This window comes from Protopterus annectens, chromosome 13.part0 (genome assembly GCF_019279795.1).
Source record: "Protopterus annectens isolate FY-2018-M chromosome 13.part0, PAN1.0, whole genome shotgun sequence".
Lineage (NCBI taxonomy): Eukaryota > Metazoa > Chordata > Ceratodontiformes > Protopteridae > Protopterus > Protopterus annectens.
Window position 1 is genome coordinate 833,731,635 of NC_056747.1, and position 25,810 is coordinate 833,757,444.

At 41.1% G+C, this 25,810-nt stretch overlaps 1 protein-coding gene across 2 annotated transcripts in view; it reads right to left on the reverse strand.

Moving 5' to 3' along the window:
- The window catches only part of LOC122787701 (outer dynein arm-docking complex subunit 4-like), a 1,060,374-nt gene that overhangs the window by 996,515 nt on the left and 38,049 nt on the right, over window positions 1-25,810 (reverse strand). For both annotated transcript variants that reach the window (XM_044054554.1, XM_044054553.1), the window contains exon 2: window positions 18,245-18,376. In XM_044054554.1, coding sequence (XP_043910489.1) covers window positions 18,245-18,376 — 132 coding nt within the window. The remainder of the gene's footprint in view (window positions 1-18,244; window positions 18,377-25,810) is intronic.

The window sequence follows — 25,810 nt, forward strand, 5'->3', positions numbered from 1 at the left end:
GGCCTATTTTTTCTCGGCATTGGTGCATGTGCATTCGACACTCACCATACATGCGCACTCAGGCCGACAAAGAAGCCTTAACTGCTAGCGACGCAACCAGCCAGCCTTTATTGAACATGACTAATAATAACGTGTCGACGTATTATTGTAACAACTCGAGATTAACATCAAGCTATGTAACATCAACATTCAACAGCAACTGTCTGAAAAGTGCACTTAATGCAGAAAAGGCTAAACCAGATCAACTTAACCTAGCCTACCTAGGCATATTGTCACTCTTACTACTGTGCTAGTGCTGATTACTTATATTGCTGTTTTTCGAGCCTTAGCAAGTGCGAATTCTTCGATCATGTCAGTGAAGTCAAGGCTGCGCAGCAGCTCATGCTCAATGCTCATAAGCGCCAGCATGCTGAGCCTTTCTTGCCCCATTGAGGACCGCAGCTCTCCTTTGACTATTTCCAACTTTGAGAGGCTCCGCTCGCTGGAGGCATTAGACACCATCACGCACAGATAGATGTGCTCCCCAATCTCGACGTTTGGAAATGTCTGAGAAAGATTCAACGATGACAAAAGCTTGTACATGGTAAGCTCTGCTGATTCATTCGCAGTCACCGGGTTCTGAGTGCGCATAAATGCAGCAAACTTTGTCAGCTCAGCCACCAGTGTGTCTTCCAAGTCATCTGGATACAAGGAAACGAGATTCTTAGCTTTGTCCTTGATCTGCTCAATGCTCAATGAAGTTAGATCCGAGAGAAATCTGAATGTTTTAAAAATATCATCATACGCCTTCATCCACTTTTCCAGTTCAGCTAACAGACTGTCGATCACGACCAGATACATCTGAGTTTTGAACGTTTCCTTTGGGCTGAGGTCTGCTTCTTTTGCAGCTCCTTCATCAGGCATTCGCTTTCGCTTATGGCCTCGATGCTGCTCAGCCTTGTAGTCACTGTGTTGAACCTTTTCGGTCACCATCTGCTCATACACGTCAAATCTGTCCCATGCAAACTGAACCATGTCGACCAGTGATGCCATCAAGCCAGTTGCTGTATTCAGGCTGACTGTAGGATCTTGGAGGCTAATGCTCGTACTGTTGAGACGGCCAAGGATATCATTCCAGGTAGTCTCCATAACTGCTGTCTCAAGTTCGTCCATCCTGCGTGAAAATCCCTCGGCCTGACTTCTTGTATCTGCCTTCTGCTCCTTATCTGCCGCAAGCTCATCCAGGACTTCCTGAATGCTCTTCCATCCTTCTACCAGTGCTTTGACAGCATCTGCACGTTCACACCACTGGGTTCCAGGCAAACCCTTGAGCATCAGCGTGCAGCGATTCTTTAGTCGTTGCCAGCGATATGTTGAGTCAGACTGGAATAGATATAGTCCATTGACAAAAATCGAAAAACCTGGTACAGCCACCGCAGCTTTCAACAGCCTGATCTCCTACCAGGTTTAGGCTGTGGTTGCAGCATGGAATAAAAGCAGTGTATTTACATTCTCGCTTCACAATTGCCTGGACACCACTGTACCGTCCTGACATGTTTGACGCATTGTCATACTACTGGCCCCTGCAGTTAGCAATATCCATGCCTTTTTCCTTCAGAAAGTTCAGAAGTATGTTAGCCATCTGGTCCGCCATGTGTCTCATCATCATAGGCATGAATGTCAGGCACCGTTCAACTGGGCCCGAAGGCAGAACATACCAGATAACAATCGTTAGCTGATTGAGGCATGATACGTCAGGTGTCGAGTCAATCGAGACAGAGAAATACTTCGCCTCCTTGGCTTCTTTCAGGATGGTGTCCTGAACCTTTTGTCCCATGAGCTTCACCAGTTCCTCGCAAATTGTGGATGACAAATAGGAAACGTGACCTTTCCCGTGGTTTGCATACTTTCTAATATGGCTAGCCAGCAGAGTATCATACTCCGCCAACAGCTCAATGATGCCAAGGTAGTTACCATTATGAGCGGAACCTATGATCTCATCCACGCCCCTTATAGCAAGACCACGCTCAGCTAGGAATATCAGAACGTCGATGAGCCGCTTCAGAATCTGGTGCCAGTAACACCGCTCTTCCTCGACCTGTTTGGCGGCTAGGTAGTCAACACGACCGGCCTCCCTCTGTCGGCTCGCAAAGGACAACATAGCCTCGTGATGACCATTGCTGCTTTCATGCATTTTTATTCTGGATTCGCCTGCTCTCCAGTTGTCAAAACCACCAGAAACGAACTTGGTCGCTTGAACATCACTGCCGCCAAACAACTTGTATGCAAAGCAGAACACCTTCCTGTCGAAGGCGAGTAGCACAACCAATGTCTATAGGATTTTTCACCATTGAGCGGATGCGTACGCACGAAGAAGGTCTTTGTGCATCAACGTTGGAACGACTCGCCTGGGTATTATTTGGAACTCTCTTCAAACTTCGATTCACTGTGTTGGCAGTCTTTTGGACCTTTCTTGGCCCAATATTCTCGAGTGCCAGCGTCGATTTCACCCCACTGTCCCAAATCATTGTTGAAAGCCTCCAGCGTCAGCGCTAGTGCTTTAGCGATAGCGTCTCCTTTCACCTCTTCTCTCTCCGCTGAACATTCCCACTCTTTATTCTCTCTTGCCTCCACAGGTTCATCTTGCTTGGCCTGTTCTTCAGGAGCACTCAAACTCATAATCGCATCTGACGCAGACTGAGACGAAGATGCTCGTACTCCGAAGTATAAATTAAATTTTGGAATTTTCGCCAAAAGCTCTTATTGTTCTGCTGCTTCTTTCCTTTTCTTTTTCGCTTAATCCCATCCACTGAGTTGAGACGCCATAGCAAGCATGCGCGAAACAGTACGAAAGATATCACAAAGTAAACTGTTTAAGGTAAACTTGATAGCATTAACTTGAAATCTTCGGTTAACAATTAAGACAACGTTATAGTTACGTCACAGCGCAAAGAATAATAGTAACTGTATAATAACTAATACTGTGTATAGGCGTCCGAAAGTCGGACTCCAAATTTCATTCTAAGAATTGTTTTGAGGTTAATATAGCAAAGGAAAACTGTTCAGCTTCCGGAAAATTCTTGTCTGTTTTCATCTGGGCCTATTTCAGGAATGGGCCTAATGCTGCAGCATCAATAGCACCCACCTTAATCCGGCCCTGCACTCACTACCATGCCATTCTTCCTTCGTGCTATACTACTACTACTGCCATTTCTCTCCTTGTGCCTCACCCTAAGTGCTCACTACCACATCCCATCTTCTGCCTTCATACTATATGCTCACTAGCATTTATTTGTCATTTGCTAACCGAGTAGATGGTCTGGACATCGAATTTTTTTCAGCCATGATCGGTGACATAAGGCAGAAGTAAACATATATAATAAAAGACATGGTAAATAAGCACACATTTACCATGATAATTAGTGAAAATAATGAAAAAATAGCACAGAACGAAGCTAGAGCATTAAGTGAGCATAAGGTTAACATAAATAGCAACTTCAAAACAATATGACAAGTGATACAGAAAACAAAATTAATTGACAAAGCAGCAATGTAGTATATATAATAAGCAAAAATGAAAAGCAAACAATTTCTTCTCTTCCTTCCTCCTCTTCTGTGCTCAGTACTGTCTCTCTACTCTACTCTGTCCGCATGTTCTGCACTTACTACCATCGCTCTCCTCCTTCTTCCCGTTGTGTGCTCCCTTCCACCCCATCCTCCTTCCACACATTACACAGTCAGTATCATCCCTTTTTGCCTTCCTCATGTTATTCTCTCAGGTTTAGCAGTGACAGCATTTATTATCACTAAATAATGCTGTCACTGCTAAACCTATTTTCGTTCCTTACACTATGTACTCACTACTATCTCTGTCTTCCTTATTGCTATGTGTTTACTAGAATTCCAAGTCTCCATCCTCACCTGATATTGTCAACACACCTTCTTCCATACTACGTTAATTACTAGTCTTCACAATGAATTTGTTACAGTCCTTGTCCTCCTTCCACAAATTATGTGCTCATGATTACCACTCTTGCCATTATCACACCATATGGTCACTACCATATGTCCTCTCTTTCACTACACTGTATACCAAGTACCATCTTTCCCTTCCTTCCTTAGCCCCTACAATTACTATTTCCCTCCTTCCTTGTGCCATGAATGCATCACCACCTCTGTTTTCTTCCCTCACATTTACACTTACTACCACTCTTCTCCTTCTCCTGGTATGCACTCACTGCTTTCCATCTCCTTCTTCATACTGTGAGCTGACTACCATCAGAAACCACTCCTCTGTCCTTAGACTATGCTCTTAGCCCTATCCTCCTTCATATAATAACTTCAGGTGCATGACTAAACTTCTTTGAGAATTAAATGCTTAACACTCAAAAGTATGAAGAGCTACAGCTAAGTGTGTTTCAAATAAAACAATGAAAACTGAAAATGTTTGCAACAATATAAAATCAATTTTTGCGAGAGGGCTATGTCACCTGTGTGTGTGTGTGTGTGTGTGGGGGGGGGGGTGTTAACCAGCCCTGAGGCATATACATATATATATATATATATATATATATATACATATATATATATATATATATATATATTTATACATATACATATATATATATATATATATATATGTATACATACATATATATACATACATATATATATATATATATATATATATATATATATATATATACATATATATATATATATGTATACATACATCTACACACACACACACACACACACACACACAGACACACACAGACACACACAGACACACACACACACACAGACACACACACACAGACACACACACTAAGAGATTGCTGCAGCTGAGATTAGGGTGAATTCCCTGAGAATCATAAAATTCATATATATTAAAACACAGTATCGCCATACTCTGCACTTCAAATATTTGTCTTAATTACATTTTGCACACAGTATCTTCCCTAGCATCCCAGTCTTTATTGATACTATGGATTTACTTCCATTTCTTTCCTTCCTCAAGTTATGGAGTCACCAGCAACTTTCTCATCCCTCCTTACACAATGCTCTCATTACCATTCTTCTTCTTCACAAGATGTGCTCCTTATCATTCTTGTCTTCCTTCATCAGATTATGCTTTCATTAGCTTTTCTCTCCTCCTTCCTCTCATTATACACTAATTTAGCAATAATCTATGACACGGTGTGGATATCACAGGATTAACCCATGGTTAACGTGGTCTAATCACAAGGGCGAATGCTGAGTGATTAAACAAAGCCACCATGGGTTAATCCTGTGATACCCACACCCAGTCGTGGGTTATTGCTATTATACAATGATTATTTAAGAAAGAAATTGCTTACTTTTCTTGAATAATGTCTTTGCATAACGGTGCAATAGTATTCTTCCATGTTTGCTGATATACTGTGCATGCATTTCCATGCTTGCATAGTACAGCAGTACAGTGCAGGAGAAGCAACAGAGAAAAGAAAAACTCTGTTGCTGTTGTGTTTTTTTTTTTTACACAGAATGCAAGAGACCAGAATCAAGCACAACATAATGGGGGGGGGGCAAAGGTACAGATCTTAAATATTGCGCTTATAAACTTTGAAAGTTCCTGGAATAAATGCTGTGCTAGTGTATATTTTGGAAAGGATAAGAAGCCCAAACCAAAATGTCTCTCTTTATTTAATGACGTCAATCCCCAGTGGCTTGCGAGAAAAACATTTTTTTTATGAGGAACAGTCCAAAACTATGAGGCAAAAATCTGGATATTCTGTGAAAATCTAAACAGTTGAGAGGTACGAGAGTCTGCTGAGATTTTAGGTGGGACAGCGCAGAAATACAAGGAGAATCAGGTAAGTTTCAGTTTCTTTAGTTCTGCAGATCATACCTAATTTTTCTTGTATTTCAGTCTGTTCTCAAAGTATAAAAAAACCAAGTAAGACACAAACCACGTCAACAAAAAAAGAGTATCCAACGACTCACGAACTGAGGGCAAGAGGAGTTTATTCACTAGTAATTGTTAAGCGCTTTTCGTTGTTCACAGTGTGAGCAACTTCTTCAGACAATTAGATAACAAAACAATTAACATTTTATACTCTCATCGCTAATAACCCACGTGTTTAGTACATCAATTGTGGGTTAAAGTGATGGAGTTGTTTAAAACATATTCAATAAGAAAGCTGTATAAAACCTGTTTTTTTAAAAAAAATATATATATATATGTATGTTGTAAAAATACACTTAAAGTATACTTTAAAAATGTGTATATACACTTTAGAAAATACCTTTCAAAAAACAAAGCATATAAAACATGTAAACTGTAAAGAAGTGAACTGAATCAACTCGCAAGAAACAGAGAACCTATTAGCTGCATGTATTGTTAAAAATATATATATATCACTGTAAATCTGGATATTCTGTGAAAATCTAAACAGTTGAGAGGTACGAGAGTCTGCTGAGATTTTAGGTGGGACAGCGCAGAAATACAAGGAGAATCAGGTAAGTTTCAGTTTCTTTAGTTTTGCAGATCATACCTAATTTTTCTTGTATTTCAGTCTGTTCTCAAAGTATGTCCCAGTGGAAAAGTCTGGCCGCTCAATGGTACTTCAGCAGCCAGACTTTCTTCTATTGGTATACGCTCTGTTTACAATAGGCATGCTGTTTGGGCTGTCCAATCAGTGTGCCCGTGTTTGGATGGCAATTAGCTGTTATTCTAGAAGTTTTGTGTCTCTCCTCTTTTTGCATACCATTTTCTCACTGCAGTCCCACTGTTCCCTCACCTTATATGTACAGTGACATCCCCTTCTTCCTCACACACTGCACTCATTGTTATCCATCTCTGTCTTCCTCACACTCAGCATGTAACAGTACCTATATTTTCCCTTATTTTTCCCCACATCATGTGCACAGTATTCCTTCACTACCATCCCTCTCCTCCATCAAGTTATGCATTGAGATCTCTTTCCTTTCTCATGCTATACACTTACTAAAACCCCTCTTCTTTCTTACATTACACATTCACTACACTCACTTCCTTCTTCACATTATATATTTACTACCATCCCACTACAACTATTGCATCACAGGTATCAGTATGATTCAGTCATAGTCCATGAAGGTGTAAATGACCTGAGATGTACCTCCCTAGGCTGTATGAAGAGAGGCATTATGGAGCTCTTGGAATATGTGTCACAGACTGATATGTGCCTAGCATTGAGCAGCATTCTACCATCATCAAGGATGATGCCGCAATATACACAGAACATGACTGACTTTAATAATTGTCTTAGTTTTTGGTGTCATTCTAGGGGAGATACAATATTTATCAGAGTAGGAAGACATGGTTAACAAACCACATTGCATTGCCAAGAATGGTCTCCACATATCCCTTCTAGGCTTTTGAATATTGGCAAAAACATTATCTTCCCCCACAGAGCCTTTTTAGGTAATGCCAAATTGACAAACCTTCTAGCACAGCAAATCTACCCAAGGAAATCTAAAGTTGTTACTGCTCAATGCCAGGAATCTAAACAAGAAGCTACACTCCCTCCAAGCTCTCCTCACCTTGGAGAATGTAGACATCTGTGCAGTTACCAAGATATGGTTTAATGCTACAGAGAGTACCCTGGCAGGGCAAGGCTTCTTTGCCTTCCACACATTTACACCAGCAAATGTACAGGCACAGACTACAAGTGGAGGTGTCTTGATGTACATCAACAACAAGCATACCTCTATGTTGGTTAAACAGGATGACACACTGGAGTTCCCACACATCCAGATTACTACAGGCAAAGTCACATACCATATCCTAGCAAGCTATAGGTCAGCCTCTATTTCCCAAGAAACCCATATCTCATGCTTACACCTACTAGAGGCACTCAACATTTAACCAAATACCATAATCATGGGGGACTTTAATTATGCCTTTATAAACTAGGAATCTTACACAACCCAGATTTGCAGTTGCAGAGATTCCTAGACTTTCTAGACACAAACATCCTGGACCAGTTAATGCATATTCCTACTACAGGTACAAACATATTGGACCTGGTACTCACAAATATGGGAGAATGCTGCCCCCCCCCCCCAAAGTGCTGTGTCCTCTAGGTAAGGTCAGACCGGAAAACAGTCTTCTTAGAAATAAGAATTAATTGTGTAACCCCAGCAAAACTTGTAACAGTTAGAAACTACTTCAAGGCAAACCACCTTTTATTAAATGATAACCTGTCAAAATTTCAAGCTTCTTCAAACCCAAATAACACAGCAGCCTATCTGGAATTGTTCACAAAAACTCTATAGAACCATGTCAATGACTGCGTAGTGGCTGCTGTGCCTACCAGAAGTAAGCCCCAAAAATAACTCAGAAAACAAACTGCCCTGGTGAACTACAAAACAGACTGTACAACAAAAGAAAAAAAAGTTATAGATAAAATTAGGAAGTGTAACAGTAAAAAGCTAAAAACTCTGTCATCAAACTGAATAGACAACCAAAATAATTAATCCAACAAAGCAAATTTTGAGGTAAAGATAGTGTCTCAGGCCAAGAACAATCATAAGAGCTATGTCTGAAACCTGAAAGGAAGCACACAACAGTGTGGCTCCATTTACCAACAATTCAGCACACTGGTTTGTGCTGCCTTTAAAAGGCCTTCTACAGCTATGTCCAAAACCTCAAAGGCAGCACAGTGTGCCAAACTGTTGGTAAATGGAGCTACAGCCACATTCATGGAACTTGGAAATGTAATAAATCTTATGGTTGACAAATTCCATCTTTACCCCCATCTCACCTCCAGCTGCTCCCCCTGGAAATACCATTTAACATAGTCCCTCCAACTATCAGCAGGGAGCAGGTCTTAAATGTACTCTCTAAAGACAAAAATACAGCTTTGATGCACTCCAATAATATCCCAGGATACCCACTACATAGCCTGAAATATGACATATCAGGGTCACACACACAACCTCCATACAGGCTTCATGCCACATGAATGATAGATTGCAAAGGTTATCCCTCTGCATGCGGGAGGACCATTAGTCTGACTAGTTTCATATGCAAAGCCATGAAAGGAATTATCATAGAAAGGAATAACAATGGCACAAGAAACCTTCAGACACTGGACCCAACCTTGTTTGGTTTCATCAAAGGCAGGTCATGCCTACTGAACCTGGTGGATTTTTTTGAGAAGGTCACTAAGCCTATGGATGAGGGCAAAATGGTACATACTGCCTACCGTGACCTAGCTAAGACATTTGATACAATACCCCATTTGGGTATTATAAGCAAACTCACAGAATTAGGCATAAACCTCTATGTAACTTGCTGGATAGCCATCTGGCTCACAGACAGGATCCAGGAAGTTATGATTGGAGAGACCACCTCTACAAACAGGCTGGTCATTGGTGGAGTCCCCAGGGCTCTGTGCTGGGTTCGCTCCTCTTTTCCATCTATTTTTCAGACATCAAAGCCAATGGCAAAGGCCTCTGGCTTATCAGGTTTTCAGGTGACTGCAAGCTAGAAGCAATCATGGAAACACCCAAGATACTAACATCTTACAGGAAGGTCTAACACAGACACATGGCTGCTGCCAAAGCCACAGCTTAAAACTCAATGCCAAGAAATGCATAATAGTACCTTTTGGGAAGGGAAGTCGACTACCCAGGGAAACTACCTCATTCATAAAACAATCCTAAAAGTAGACATAGTAGTCACGGATTTGGGAATTCATGTAAATAATATGTCAAAGTTTGAAAGAAAATCATTCTATATCATTCAACTTATAAGAAAGGGCATGGCAACTGGGCTCAGGGAAGTCATTATACCACTGCACTCAGCCTTCATCAGACACATCACTGTGTATAACTGGTGTTCACTCTACTTAATACAGAGAGAACATTTAAGAAGGCCAACCCACTTAGTTTCTTAATCTTGAATTTTTCTTTTGCTCCTCCTTTCTCTCTCCTTGCACTTTACTAAAAAAATTGCACTTTATTTTGCTTTTGCCTCTTCTTAAAAGTACTCAATTGTATTTCTTCTGCTGCATTAATTACTGCTTAGTAGTAGCCTGATTAAATTGTAACTGTTATTCTAAGCCTTTTGGTTTAAGCACTTGGGTTTCAGACCAGTTGTTTTACATTAAGAAGGTTTGTGGTCTGCACTTTTGTGGCAGGACATGTAGCTTACATCCTTCTAAGTTGGGAATTGCTGATTGAAGGCATAGTGTCTGTTATCCTAAAAGTGTATTAGTTCTGGTTTAAGCACTTGGGTTTCAGGCCAGTTATTTTACATTAAGAAGGTTTGTGGTCTGCACTGTTGTGGCAGGACAGGTAGCTTACATCCTTCTAAGTTGGGAATTGCTGCTTGAAGGCTCAGTGTCTGTTATTCTAAAAGTGTATTACTTCTGGTTTAACCACCTGGGCTTCAGGCCAGTTATTTTACATTAAGAAGGCTTGTAGTCTGCACTCTTGTGGAAGGATAGGCTAGATTTTGCCCTTCTGAGCTGGGAATTTCTGGTTAAAGGATTATTGTGCCTGCTTATTTGAACTGTTTCTTTCTGAAATTGGTGCGCCTTGTTTACTGTAGCATAGACTAGATTCAGGCATGCTGAATCTAGCTTTGTTTGTATAACTTTCAGCACTAATCCAGGCCATCTTTTTTGGAGAAGGTTCCCCTGCACCCTAGCGTCAGCAGTGTGCAGTTAGAACTTGTCTGATTGAAGACTGCTGGATCTGGGCTCAGTTTTGAGCTTTTTTACTGGTTAATTGGGTAATTTGTTTAACACAGTTTTCTCGTTTTCTACTGTTATATAAAAATTGCACTTTATTCATCTGCTTTTACTGTATTTGTGCTTCTTCCTACTTTACTGCATTTATTCTGCTGCATTTGTTACTGCTTCTTAGTAGCCTGATTAAATCGTAACTTATTCTAAGCCTTTGATTGAAGCACTTGGGCTTCAGGCCAGTTATTTTACGTTACGAAGGTTTGTGGTATGCATGGTTGTGGCAGGACAGGTAGCTTACATCCTTCTAAGTTGGGAGTTGCTGACTGAAGGCTTAGTGTCTGTTATTCTAAAAGTGTATTAGTTCTCGTTTAAGTACTTGGGCTTCGGGCCAGTTATTTTACATTAAAAGGGTGTGGTCTGCACTCTTGTGGGAGGAGAGGGTAGATTCTGCCCTTCTGAGCTGAGAGTTTCTGGTTGAAGGCTTATTGTGCTTGCTTATTTGAACTGTTTCTTTTCTGAAATTGGTACACCTTGTTTGTTGTAGCATAGACTAAATTCAGACCTGCTGAATCTAGCTTTTGTTTGTATAACTTGATCACTACTCCAGGCCATCTTTTTTGGAGAAGGTTCCCCTGCACCCTAGTGGCAGGAGTGTGCAGTTAGAACTTATCTGATTGAAGACTGCTGGAACAGGGCTCAGTTTTTAGCTTTTTATTGGTTAATTTGTTTAAATCGGTTTGCTCATTTGCTACTGTTATATTAAAAAAAATTATACTTTATGCATTGCCGCTTAGCTAGGGTTAAACTATTCCAGGTGCTATAGAGTTTGCTCTTCAAATTTTTCCTTAGAACTAGCCAGTTTTTTTTAGTTTTAGCACTCAAAACTGTCTTTGAGCTCAGCACTTGTTCAGAACTCATAAGCACTAAATAAGCTACAAATTACTACAGCACTCAACTTTCCTCACTTGTCTAGAGGAAAACACTTTTTAGTACTTAATAAATAAGCACCTATCCAGGCATGTCTAAGGGTCAGCTCCCGGTGTTTTCTCCTGTCTACCTGATGAATCTGGGCATCTTGGGGCAATTCAGCAATTGCCTCATGCACACAGACAACCCTCTCCTCCTACCACCCAACACTACAACCTGTGAGAGGTGCACTTATATAGCCAAACTGGAAGCAAAGCTCTCTTCACACAAGACTGGACTTCAAAATAAGGTAAATACTTGCACCACACCACACTCATCACATAGTCCCTCAAAACCTACACCACCAAACCCACACACAGCAACACAAAACACACACCTACATTAGCACAGGAGCTCAATAAAAATCTGCTCAAGCAACAGAGACTTCCAAATCAGAAATACTAGCAACCTCCACAACCCAACACAACCCAAATGACACATAGCCCACAAACTCAGTGTGCCACTCAACCACAGTCCATAAGGCATAACAACGTACCCAACACTCTAATCATAGGTGACTTTATAGTCAGGAACACTGATGTTCCACTCACCAGACTAAACAAGGAGAAAGTTACTGTCGGCTGCCTGTCAGGTGCCAGGATCCGCCACATAACCCACGCACTCAGGTCACTCCACAACAAGTACAAATATGACTCTGTCATTGTCCATATTGGTGTGAATGACCTAAGACGTACCTCCCTGGACTACATGAAAAGAGACATGGAGGAGCTCTCCGATCTTGTAGCCCAGGCAGGTATGACCTTAGCACTGAGTAGCATCCTGCCATCACCCAGAGTGATACCACAGTACAAGGACAAAATGATTATCTTAAACAACTGGCTAAGCTTCTGGTGTCATTCTAAGGGGATCCAGTATCTGTCTAGCTGGGATGACATGACTGACAGACCACGATGCTTTGTCAGAGATGGCCTGCACCTGTCACTCTTGGGATTACTGGCTAAGTCTCTTGCTACCCCTATAGTGCCTTTTTTAGAAAAGGTTCAAATGACAAATTCACCACCATAACAGGTACAAGCAAGGAAAATCTGAGGGTAATGCTACTCAGTGCTAGAAGTCTAAACCTCAAAATGCATTCACTTTAGGCACTCCTTAAAATGGAGAACATCGACATCTGTGCAGTGACAAAGACCTGGTTCAAGGCTACAGAGAGCACCCCTGCATTACCAGGCTATAATTCATACCACACCTTTCGGCCACCTAACCTGGACTGAAACACTAAAGGCGGAGGCATGTCCATATTCATTAAGGATATCCACACCTCCAGGCTAGCTGCTCAGCATAATGCATCCAAGATTAATTTATCCAAGTGCAACCAACTCTGGGCAAGATCACAATCCAAATTGTAACTTGCTACAGATCCCCCATCATGCCCCAGGATTCCCACTCCTCATTTCTTGATACGCTGGAAAATATTAAGGTACAACCCAATACCCTAATAATGGGCTATTTCAACTACCCCACCATTACCTGGGAAAACTACTCACGTACCAACTCTTTTGCTCAACATTTTCTGGAATTCATAAATTCCAATGCCTTGGATCAACTTATCCACACCCCCACCAGGGGCAGCAGAGGTCAATTCCTTGTTGGTCAGATCCGGCCACAAGCTAATCACCCTAGACATCCACATCCCGCCCCCCCCACTCCCCATTAGGGAAACCACCATAAAAAATTTCTTCAAAGCCAACTTCACGCTTCTTAAGACAGAAGTGGCAAACTACACGACACTCATGCAGACGGTCAATAGAGGTACTACTGCTGAATCCTATACAAATGCACTTTATAAGCACTTACACGAGTGCATGGATCACGCTATCCCTAACAGAACCAAAATGCTATCCTCCAAAAAAAAGGAAGCCAATCTGGTGGTCCCCTGCCATTAACAAACCCTACAACAGAAGAAAGAAACTGTTGCAAAAAAGAGTAAAATTCCATGACTGGAGGAACTCCCTGGTCAGCCTCAGTAAGAAGGTGAGATCCCTCATAAAATCCTCCAAAGCTAGTTACGAAAATAAAATCGCCACTGATTTTAAAGACAACCACAAAGCATTCTATAGCTATGTCAAGAATCTCAATGGCAACACTCAGATCTGTTCTGAGTTACAGCACAATGGCACTAAATATACAGAACCAACTGATATTACCAACATCCTGGCAGATAAGTTCAGTGCTAACTTTACCCCCCACCCCCTAAAGGGCCCATCTCTATACTGGAAGAAAGCAAAGTTCCTGTAATCATGGCTGTACAGGTAAAAACCTCACTCTCCAAAGCCAAGAACACAGCATCCATGGAACCTGACAACATCCCAGGCTGCGTTCTACATGAACTACAGAATGAACTGGCACCCCACCTAAGCGCCATGTTCAATCATAGCCTCACCTCAGGCTTTGTGCCCACTGAATGGCACACAGTGACAGTTATCCCACTCCACAAAGGGGGAGCCACCACGGACCCTGGGAACTACTGCCCCATTAGCCTAACGAGCCTGGTCTGCAAGGCCAGGGAACGTATCATCATGGATCTTATAAACAAATACATTGGTAATCTCCGAACTCTGGACCCCACCTAGTTCGGGTATGTAAAAGGCAGATCATGTCTCCTAAACCTGATAGAATTCTTTGAAGCAGTCACCAAAGCCGCAGACGAGGGTAAGGTGGTTCACATAGCTATCTAGATCTCGCCAAGGCTTTTGACACCATCACCCATTCTGGAATTGTAGATAAACTCACTAAACTAGGTATAAATCCCTATGTCACAAGATGGGTTGCCAACTGGCTCACTGACAGAAGCCACACTGTGAAAGTAGCAGACTCCAAATCTGACTTCAGACCAGTGACAAGTGGAGTACCACAGGGTTCAGTCCTGTGTCCTCTCTTGTTTGGTATCTACTTTTCTGAAGTACAGGCTAACACAGAAGGTCTTTGGCTAATGAAGTTCGCAGATGACTGCAAATTAGGAGCCATAATCAAAACTCCTAACGATGTAGATATCCTACAAAAGGGCCTCACTGAGACAGATGCCTGGTGTCGAAGCCATGGCCTCAAGCTCAATGCCAAAAAGTGCATTGTCATCCCCTTTGGTAAAAACTCTGTACCCATGAGCTACCACATAGGTGGTAGTCTACTTAACACCAAAAGTGTGATAAGAGACCTTGGGACACAGGTGGGCAGTAGTCTCTCCTTTGATAATCACATTGCCACAGAAGTCAGGAAATTCTTCTACATGGCACACCTCATCACAAAAGGTTTCTCATCCAGGAAAAAATAGGTCATTGTTCCCCTCTACTCGTCACTCATTAGACCCATTATAGAGTACAACGCCCCTTTTGGTATGTAACTCACAAGGCATCTACAACAACAGGAAAGGCCACAGAAATAACTCACAAAGAGGATTACTGGCCTCAAACAGATGGCCTATGCAGACCATCTCAAAAACTCCAGCTTTACTCCATCGTATATCGCCTACTCAGAGGCGATCTCAGACTAACATACAAAGCTATGTCAAACCCAGAGCTGTTGGACATGCTCCACTTAAAGAAATCCCAATCCCTCTGAGCTACACGCTTTAGGGACCTAAAACTTGTCACCACAATAAACAGAACATGCTGGAGGGATAGATTCCTGTCCCAGAGATGTCCCATACTCTGGAACAAACTACCTATCTATATCAAATAAAGCTCCTCATTAGCACTCTTCAAGAAAAATCTTGATGACTGAATGGGAAATAGGAAATTCACCCTGAGGATCACCTCTGTGGCTCTGCTCGACAGGGGCACAGGAAAATAATTTTCATGGGTGGCAAAAGCCAGGGTACCTTTTTGGCTAGGCTTATATAGGCCCTAGGGCCAATAGCCTAGTACCCTACCTATGAACCTATAATGCCCCTTCAGTATGTACTAAACCAGGCACATGCAATGGCTGGAACATCCACAGAGGTTCCTCACAAAAAGATTACAGGGCATGATCCCAACATCCTGTGCAGATCATCTCAAAGCCCTATCTCTATATTCTATTTCCTACAGATTGTTGAGATGTGATTTATGCCTAGCATACAAGGCATCCTTGGATCCCTCCCTGATGGGCATGTTGCACATCCACAACATGAACAGCACCAGAATTACTAGATTTAAGGAGTTAAGCTTTGCCTGTGACTTAAATAAGACATGTTAGAGGGACAGGTATGTATCTCAGAGAATCTCTCTCGAACAGGCTTCCCATCCATGTGAAGTAGAGTTCTTCATTAACCCTATTCAACAGGATCCTGGACCAGTGGATGAGAAATCAGAAATTCACTCCTGGTCTGACACCTATGTCCCTGATGGACACATGCAACTGTTAAATCATGTCCTAACTAATATACACCCCCTTAAAATAACATTTAAGGCACAATAACTCATGGGATACATTTGGGTTTAATGGCTAGGCCTATGAAGGCCCCAGTGGTCTTTAGCCTAGTATACACCTATGAACTCCTATGTCATGTTGTGCTTGCATTATCGTACCCCTCTTCCTGCTTCTAATTACATGCTTACAACAACCCACTCCTCACTCATGCTCTTACTACATCCTGCTTTTCCCTCATGTTATGTACTTGTTACCATCCCTTTCCTCCTTCATGCTATGCCCTTGTTACCATTCCTGTCCTTCCTCATGCTCTGATGGCATCCCACTCCTTTCTCATGCACTGTCATAACTCTATTTTCCTACTTCACATTATATGCTCACTAAATCTTAGTCCTCCCTCCTGCTGTGCACACACTACATCCCATTCCTCCCTCATGCTATTGTACCTAAAACCATCCATTTATTCCCTCATGCTAAACACTCACTACAATCCCACTCTTCTCTCATACTGTACAAAATGATCCTACACCATCCTACACCTCCCTCATGCTTTATACTATGTCCAGCCCTTCCCTCATTCTTTGAACTCACTATACCCAGCTCATCTCCCATGCTGTGTACCTTGTAGTATCACTAGCCTCCCCCACGTTACGCACTCACTACTTTTCCTCTCCTCCCTTCATTCTGTGCTCTCACTACCATTCTTCTCTTCCCTTGTGCTGTGTACTCACTAAAATTCCACTCTTCCATCATGCTGTACATTACAGTGCCACTCCTCCCTCATGCGATACACTCACTATAATCCATCTCCTCCTTCATTGTCTGCATTCACTACTACCCCACTCCTCCTTCACTTTATACTTTCATTCTCTACACCCACCCTACATTACACCATAATCCCTTTTTTATTTTGTATGCTCTTCATCATGGTCAATCATTTTCTTCTTCCTCTTGCTGTCTACTCACTGATGTTCCCCTCTTCCTTTACTTCTAACTCAAAGGTCCAATTCAGAAAAACAAAATCCAGATTTCAGTGTTATCCCCAAACTAACCTGTTAACAAACAATTAAATAAAATAATAAACCAAGTTAACATGAGACATGAATAACTGTGATGCCCTAAAAAAGAGTAAGAGGGATGCCATTTCAGGATCACAGAATAAGTGACTATTCTCCATTGATCTTCTATTAACCTGAATCATATCTCCAGGAACAAGTAAATTCTGTCTTACCACATAGGCTGTAGCTCACTAAACACCGAAAGTGTGATGAGACGTCGGGACACAGATGGACAGTAGTCTCTCCTTTGATAACCACATCGTCACAGCAGTCAGGAAATCCTTCAACGTGGCACACCTCATCACAAAAGGGTTCTCCTCTAGAAAAAAGGAGGTCATTGTTCCTCTCTAATCATCCCTCATCAGACCCATTATAGAGTACAATGCCCCATTTGGCATGTATCTCATAAGACACCTGCAACAACTGGAAAGGCCACAGAAATGCCTCACTAAGAGGATTACTGGCCTCAAACAGATGCCTTATGCAGACCATCTCAAAAAGCTCCAGCTCTGCTCCATCACATATCCCCTACTCAGAGGCGATCTCTGCCTAACGTCAAACCCAGAGCTGTTGGACATGCTACACCTGAAGAAATCCCAATCTCTCTGTACCACATGCTCCAGGGACCTAAACTTTGTCACCACAATAAACAGAACATGCTGGAGGGACAGAATCCTGTCCCAGAGACTTCCCATTCTCTGGAACAAACTACCCATTCATGTCAAGCAAAGCTCCTCATTGGCCCTCTTTAAGAAAAATCTTGATGACTGGATGGGAAATAGAAAATTCACTAGGCTTACATAGGCCCCAGGGCTAACAGCCTAGTACCTACCTATGAACCTAAGAACATGAGGAAACCCATACAGCAGTGACAAGTGTCATGGGGAGGGGTTACTGGTACACTCATCCAAATTAAAGAAAACAAAGATCAAAAGTATATTAAAAAGCTGTATTAATCTATTTTAATTTAGTTATTTGACCAGTAGTACAAATGATTGCTTCTGACGAGTTGAAATGTTGCAAAGGTGATCTAAGACTTCAGCCTGCACTACAGTGCAGACACATCAATACCATGAGTAACTTGTTTTCATAATTAACATAGACACAAAAAAGGCATATCAATGGAAGACCTTTTTATGAGCAAGCACCAAGTACCTTGAAAAACTCCTTGTCAGTGAGCAGTGATTCCTCGGCATCCTTCAGTGAGGCTTCAGCATCTCCTAGCTTTAAATGGCACTTGGAACGAGCAACCAGGCAATTCCTGTCACCTGGCTTTAGCTGCAGAGCCTACAGTAGAAGACAACCAGGAAAAATGTTATGCTAAAATTAGCCTTTATCTGATATGTTTTAGCTGTTCTGTATTAAAGAGGTTTGCTAATGAGCATGCTGAGAGAAAACTTAGTTTTGCTATCTCAGCTGTGTAGTACAAAGAATGCAATGAGAGACAATGCAATACAAAATCTGTACATGCAACACATTATTTCACAATGATGTTTTTACTGAGACAACATCTGAGTACCGCTCATTGTCACTGCTTTCATGTCTGTATACAAATGATCAGAGCTTATAAAATAAAGGAAATTCTCAAGCACACCAAAAACTGGTGCCTACATTTAGGAAAAAAGATTACTTAATCATTCTGATAACAAATAATGCCTGCTGAAACTTTGCCTATTGTACTCCCTCACATTGTAAGTTAGAAACCTCTGGATTCATTCTTGTAATACATCACACATGCTTAGCTCAAGTACTCAAAAATCTGTGGACATGTTCCTTAGTTATCCTTTGTGCTAAGATAGACTACCTCTCCCTCCTCACAAGACAATGCCTTTTGGGAAACTGCCACCCAGACTTAGTTCTTCATCAATAAGACACTCCTAAAAGTTGACCTGATAATAAGGGATCTGGAAACCATACTTCTCAACTGTCCAGATTTTCGCAGAATGTCCAGACTGTCACCTCATATTTTTGGTCTGTTCCTCATAAAATTTGTGGTTTTCTGGCAAATCACTGGGATTATCAGAGCACTGAAGTCACTAAATAATGACACATTTGAATTTCAGACTTCAAATCCTTCAGAAAATGCATGTCAACACAAACTCTGTTATGCACCTTTCTAAGTTTATAAGAGCAACATTTAAAATCTGTCCCTATTTTGGGCCTTTGTCCCCCCATTATGTCAGACTTTGGCCAGATTTCTAGCACTAACAGGTTGAGAGGTATGCTGGGAACATATGTAGACAGTAATCTGGCGTTTGACTAACATGTGGCCAAGAGAAAATCATTCTATGTCACCCAACTTATAGTAAGGGCATGGTATCCAGGTCCAAGGAAATTCTAGTGCCACTTTATTCGGCCCTTATCAGACCAATCAATGAATATAATGACCTCTTCAGCATCAACTAGAATGTTTACAAAGGTTTCTTACCAGTAGAATCTTGGGAATAAACACGTTATCCTATACTCTGTCTGCTACAGGTTACTGAAAGGTGATCTATGCCTGGCATACAAGGCATACTCAGATCCAGCTATGTTGGACCTTTTGCATATCTGCAAAACAAAGAGCATCAGAACCACTAGATCCAAGGATTTCAGTTTTGCTTGTGACATAAACAAGACATGATAGCAAGACAAATATGTGTCTCAGAGGATTCCGTTGCTCTAGAACTGACTTCTCAGCCATTTGAATCAGAGTCCATCCCTAACTCTATTTAAATGTAATCCTGACCAATGGATGGGAAATTTGAAATTCACTCAGGGTCTGGCCCCCATGTCTTGCATAGGCAGAGACAGACAGACAGTAATGACAAAACCTAAGTAATGTCAAAACTAACATTCCCCCCACATACACTCTAGAAATTTCCTATCATGCTCCTTCCTAATAAACACTCATAATACATAGTGAAACAACTGGCTTGAATTGCATAACTAGGCTTATAAAGGCACTGGTCGTTTTTAGCCTAATATATACCTATGAACCTATGAAACTGCTAGTTATGACTAACAGGAAACCAGACTCTGCATAAACTATAGTGATTTAGTTCATATATAAGCTCTGCTGTTTTCATTAATCTGTGCCAAATACCTTCTAAGCACAATTTCCTGACTTTGCAAAGTAAATGCTGGTAAACAGTTCAGAATCTAAAACAACATTTTATTTATTTATTTATTTGACATTTGTTGACCAGGATAATCTGACTGGGACAGAGCCCTTTTTCAGCGGAGATCTGGGGAGAAAACTCCACAGTACAAATAGGTAGGTATATAAATGAAAATACAAGTTACGATAACTTTAAAATACAAAAAGTTAGCAAAAGAATAAAAAAATAAGCACACTGGTGGCATAGACATATGAAATACTAAATAGTGAACATTCACTATGTAGATTAGAAACTAATTATAGTTAACAGAAGGTAAATTTATTAGTAGTAGGTTAAGATATAGTAAAATTAAAGTCTAAAACAAAAAAAGAGAAGAAAATAAGAAGAGAGTCAGATAAATACATAGGTAGAAGAAATCAGGTTAGTTGGAGAAGGAAACAGAGCAAAGGAAGGAAAATAAAAAGTTAGGAAGGAGAAAGGAGTAAAACGAGAGGAGAAGAGATAGAGTAAAGGTCGAGATTCGGGTAGGGTGGTTATAGTGACAAAGCCAAGTGTGGTTTAGATATTCTTTGAGAGATCTCTTAAATTTGTGGACTTGAGGTATGCATCTCAGAGTCATGGGAAGCTTGTTCCATTGAATGGCGGGTGAGTAGCTATATAGGTTCTGTCCGACAGATTTTTTAGGATTATGAATCTGTAAGAAATATTGAAAAAAGCTCCTTAGTTGTTGAGGAGGGATATCAAATGAAACTACTGAGGAGATGTTAGGGCAAGAAGAGGGTTTATTGATGATGGAATGGGCAACGAGTAATTGAATAACTTTCAGTTGGTTAGGGAACTCTAGCCAATTAAGTAACCTGAGGGTATGACAGTGATGTGATTTGGATGGCAGATTGGCAGCAAATCTAGCTACTTTGTTTTAAGTAGTTTCAAGCATAGTGAGAAGAGAAGACTGAAGATTTGTAAATATTTGTGAACTGTAGAAAAGGTTGGGAATAAAGTAAGCATTGACCAGTGAGATTCTGGCGGTAGGGGTGAGGAACCTTTTGTTTCTATATAGACAGCTAAGCTTTTGATGGGTTTTCTTAATAGAGTGATGTATGTGTATGTCAAATTTCAGTTGGTCAGCTATAATTACTCCAAGAGTTTAGTCTGACTTACAGGGGTGATATTAGTATTGTTCAATGAAAGAATGTTAAATGAGGCCTTGAGGTGGTAGAGAGGTTTTGGGAGGAAGAGAAGTAGTTTTGGCTTTTTTGGGATTGAGTATTAGTTTATTATTAGTAACCTATGTTTCTGTGTAATTGAAATACGTTTGAGTGAGAGTGAGTATTTCAGTAGGGCTATCGGCTATAGATATAATGGCTGAGTCGTCAGCATACTGTATGAGGGAAGACTGGGGACAGGATTTGTGTAGTTCATTAGTACAAATATTAAAAAGAAGAGGTCCAAGAATAGAGCCTTGTGGGACACCAGTTTTGATAGGGAGAAATGGAGAAAGAGCAAAGAGCCATTTAATGGACTGTTGCTGATCAGAACGGTAGCTGTTAAACCAGGAGATTGTTGGTGTGGAAAGGTTGAGTTGGGATATCTTAGAGAGGAGTATAGGATGGGAGACAGTATCAAAGGCTTTTGACAGATCTAAGAAAAGACAGGACATAAGTTTATTATTATCTCTGGCTAGGGAAATGGTATTGGTAAAGGAAATAAGAGCAGTACAAGTGCTATGATGTGGGCAGCCATGATGGGTAGGGGTGATCAGGTTCCCTTGGGTGAGGTGGGCCATGAGTTGCTTGTAGATGCAGTGTTCAAGCATTTTAGAGAAGGGAGAATGTATAGCGATAGATCTAAAGTTAGAAAGTTCTGTGGAATTTCCACTTTTGTGAATGGGTATAATATAGAACTTTTTCCAAAGAGTAGGTACAGTAGATTCAGTGATAGAGCGGTTTATGAGGATGGAGACAGGGTATGCTACAGATGTTGCAGCAGATTTTAGAAAGAAAGATGGAAGATTATCAGCTGATGGGGAGCATGTTTTAAGTTTGAGGAGAAGTTTTTTTAATGTAGCATGTAGGAACTGGCCTTAGAGTGCAGGGGGTTGTTGATTGGGAGCTGTGTGTGCTAAGAGATGTGATGGGTTAGAAGTGTGTATAAGAATACTTATGGTGTCAATGAAGTAAGAATTGAAAATAGATGCAAATTATAATTATAAATAATTAGAAAATGATCTGCTTTGCCTCCATGCTGAAAAATGTACTCACATGGAAAGTTATTTATATAATAAACAACGCTTTTCCCTAACAAAGTCTGTCAAATTCGAAGACAACCATCAGATTGACTGCTAGATATAGTATAGAGATCATCTCAGCTGCAATATTAATAAAATATTCATTCATAAACAGGAACACATCTGTCAACAGGTGCTTAGAACCACCCAGAATGAAATCAGTGGTACTCTGGGCTGTATTACTGTAAGCTATTCCTTTTAATGGCACACTGAGCTGAGCACCGCAGACAACAAATGTCAATGAGTAGAGGGGGTCAGAAGTGCACGTCTTGCAGACAGAGCAGGGAAACATTGTGTGCCTTCTCCACAGCTGCCTCTCAACTGTGAATTAGCCTTTTTCCTCTATTTTCCCACCCCACTAACCTCATGTGATTCATACTATGTCTTACAGTCCTATCCAGTAGCTTTCTGAATGCTTTGCCTATAATGTTGTCTCCTCAGAGCATTATTCTACTTTGCTTGCTGGTTCAATCTTCCCACATCATCCATTTCCTGGGAACCACTGCTGAGTTTTTGCTGTACCTTAAGAACCATTGCTTTACTGTAAAAAGCACTTCTAGAATGTGGACCCCTTAACTTAGGCATTCTCCTCCAATGATCATGATCATCTATAATGCACTCTCCTTTGAAATCAGTTTAAGGTGCTGTTTTCTAAATGTCTCATCTTGGAATTGTGAGAGACAGGTACCCACTAAGGAAGCTGTACCTTTCAGAAGTTATAACTTTCATGCCCTGCAACACTGTCAAAAGTTTTCTAGCTACCTAGTTATGTAACACCATATCAACTATTATTACCTACCTTTAGGGCCTTATATAACATTCAGAACTTTGTTTGCCCTTCCTGTGGTCTGTGGTGTTACTAGAATGCATAGATCTTATTTTGAGAAGTCATCTGTGTGGATAACAATCTGGGAACTTCTCCTTCACGACCCTCTCCTAATGCATTTCTTTTACTCTTTGGCTCCCATAGCTGGGCGCACACATGTTCCCTCTAGCACATGCTAGAGCATGATATGTAGGAGTATGTGCCTGGCCTTGTACTTCCCAATCACTTTCCTGCTGCTGACACAGTTTAGATCTTAATTACAACATTTGTTTCACTGAAATTTTTTATGTTCATTGCCTAGAACTCTAAATCCTATAAGAGTTCCTACAGGCATCAGATCACCAAAACGTGGGCCAACATATGCTTTGCTGATGGTACCTCAGAAGTGTCAACAAGTCAACCTGGCTTCTAAGAGAACAAGGACTGAAAAGCTCAAGACCTATCTCACTCTAAGCACGATACTAATATTTGAGAAGCAGCCAGCACAGGGAGTGGCAGAAGGGTTGTCCACACAATCCAAGGCAAGGATTTGAAAGCAGTGAGAGAATATAATGTGTCAGGAGATCAAGTACTGGTCAAAGTCTCTTCCATTTAATTCAAGCACTATTGGTGATCTCAGTCACTTTGGTCACTGTAAGGCTTCTAGTGAGAAATCAATTTTATGCTTATCATTAGCTTTACCGATGAAGAAAGCAAGAAAGTCATTCCTCAGAAGCCACTCTGGGAAATGTTTATAGGTATTTAAACATCATACTTCTCTTGTTAGAACATATCTGTAGTGAGTCTGAGTGGGCATCTGAGTCCAGATTGTGGGTTTCAGTTTCACTTGGGCCTGGGGAACTTTCTTCTCTTATGTCCTTCAGAGTGCTTGCGTTGCCACTGAAAGTACAGGAAGCTTCCACTACCCTCTTTGACACCAGATTGTTTGTGCTTATGCCCATAGTACTAGACCTTTGTACTCCGTTTTCACCATGGTAACACATTACTCAGCTGTTCCAGTAGCATTCTCTTCTGGAGATTGTGGCTTATTCCCCAAGAGTATGCTGTTGGTCCAGTAGCATACTCTTAGGAAATAAGCTACAATCTCCATTGGGTAACTTCCCTTACAGTATGAGCCAGTTGCCCATCCCCCAGTATCTGCATGTCTTTCCTTGTGGCCAAGGTGCCAGGTGACCGCAGATCACCTCCTACTTTCACTAATTTGAGGAAGATGTCTTCCTCCTCCTCCCCTGAGTCTTTCCAGGAAGGAGAAGCATTTGGGACTGAGATACTTATTTCTTACACAGGCAAAGATAATGACACATATCCTCCTTCTAGCTCCCCACCAGATGACTCTTCTTTTAGAAGACTCTCAGGTTGTAGGGGTTCTCTGTTCCTTGCTTTCCCCTACCAAAGAAGTATAATCAGTACATAGAGAACAAGGACCCCGAGGTTATTCCCTATGGACCTTGCCTCAAGAATGCTATTCTTTCAACCTGGAAGCAACCAGACTCAGGCCTTTTGGCTCTGAAGGAGGCAGACTCTGTCTTGTGCCATCAAGAGGAATTACTGTTTGGTGAACACATTCTACGGAAGACTTATTCATGGTCTCTTATATTTAACATATGCCCCACTATCACCCTGATCTCCCAGAAACTATAACATCTTACTGTCTTACCACCAGATAGGGTGGGTAAGAGACTTTTCTTATCTGCTGCCTAGGACTTACAGCCTTGAACTGCCTAGTTTCACCTGTCTCTGTTACAATCCTGTCTAGATGACCAAGTATTACAAACACTGGTACTGCTGCCTGATTCTAGGTTGAAGAAGTCCCAACAGAAAACTCTACTCACAGGTTCCTTACTGGACTTTCAAATACTCCACTGGTCACAGAAGCTAATACACACAGATTCACACACACACACACACACACACACACACACACAATAGCATAATTTGGTCTAGGTAACCATTTAAAAGCCAGGACACAGACTGCCAAATATCAAAATGTTGAGACTAAATGACCAAAAATTCTGGGTTTACATATTCACCAAGTCCAAGAATGGCATTTCTCAGAATATTCCCATTTTTCCAAGGTATTGTAATCTTGGAATTGGTACATAAAAGTTGGTGTATGTGTGGGGAGGTTTGCCCCCTGCTAAAAAAAAAAAAAAAAAAAAAACAAATGTAAAGGAGAAGAATGACGTTCAATATTTGATCTTCTCCTGAATTTACTATCTTTCTTTCTGTATTTCGAGACATGGCAATCTGATATTTCAATAGGCAGCTTTCAAGCTATCTTCCTTTAAGAAATATTTAAATTAAGCTCTTCTGATTGGCCCTTTCATAGAGGATTTATTGTTCTGGTAGGCATTGCAAGGCACTGTAACAGACTTGCAGAAAGGAAACAGGCATGGACCACTATCTCTTCATTTAGACCATCCCAGTACTTTAAAAAAGAAAGGCAATCACAGGTGGAAAAGGATGATCAACAGTCAGGTGGCTCTGCCTCTTTTGGGTAAATCTGC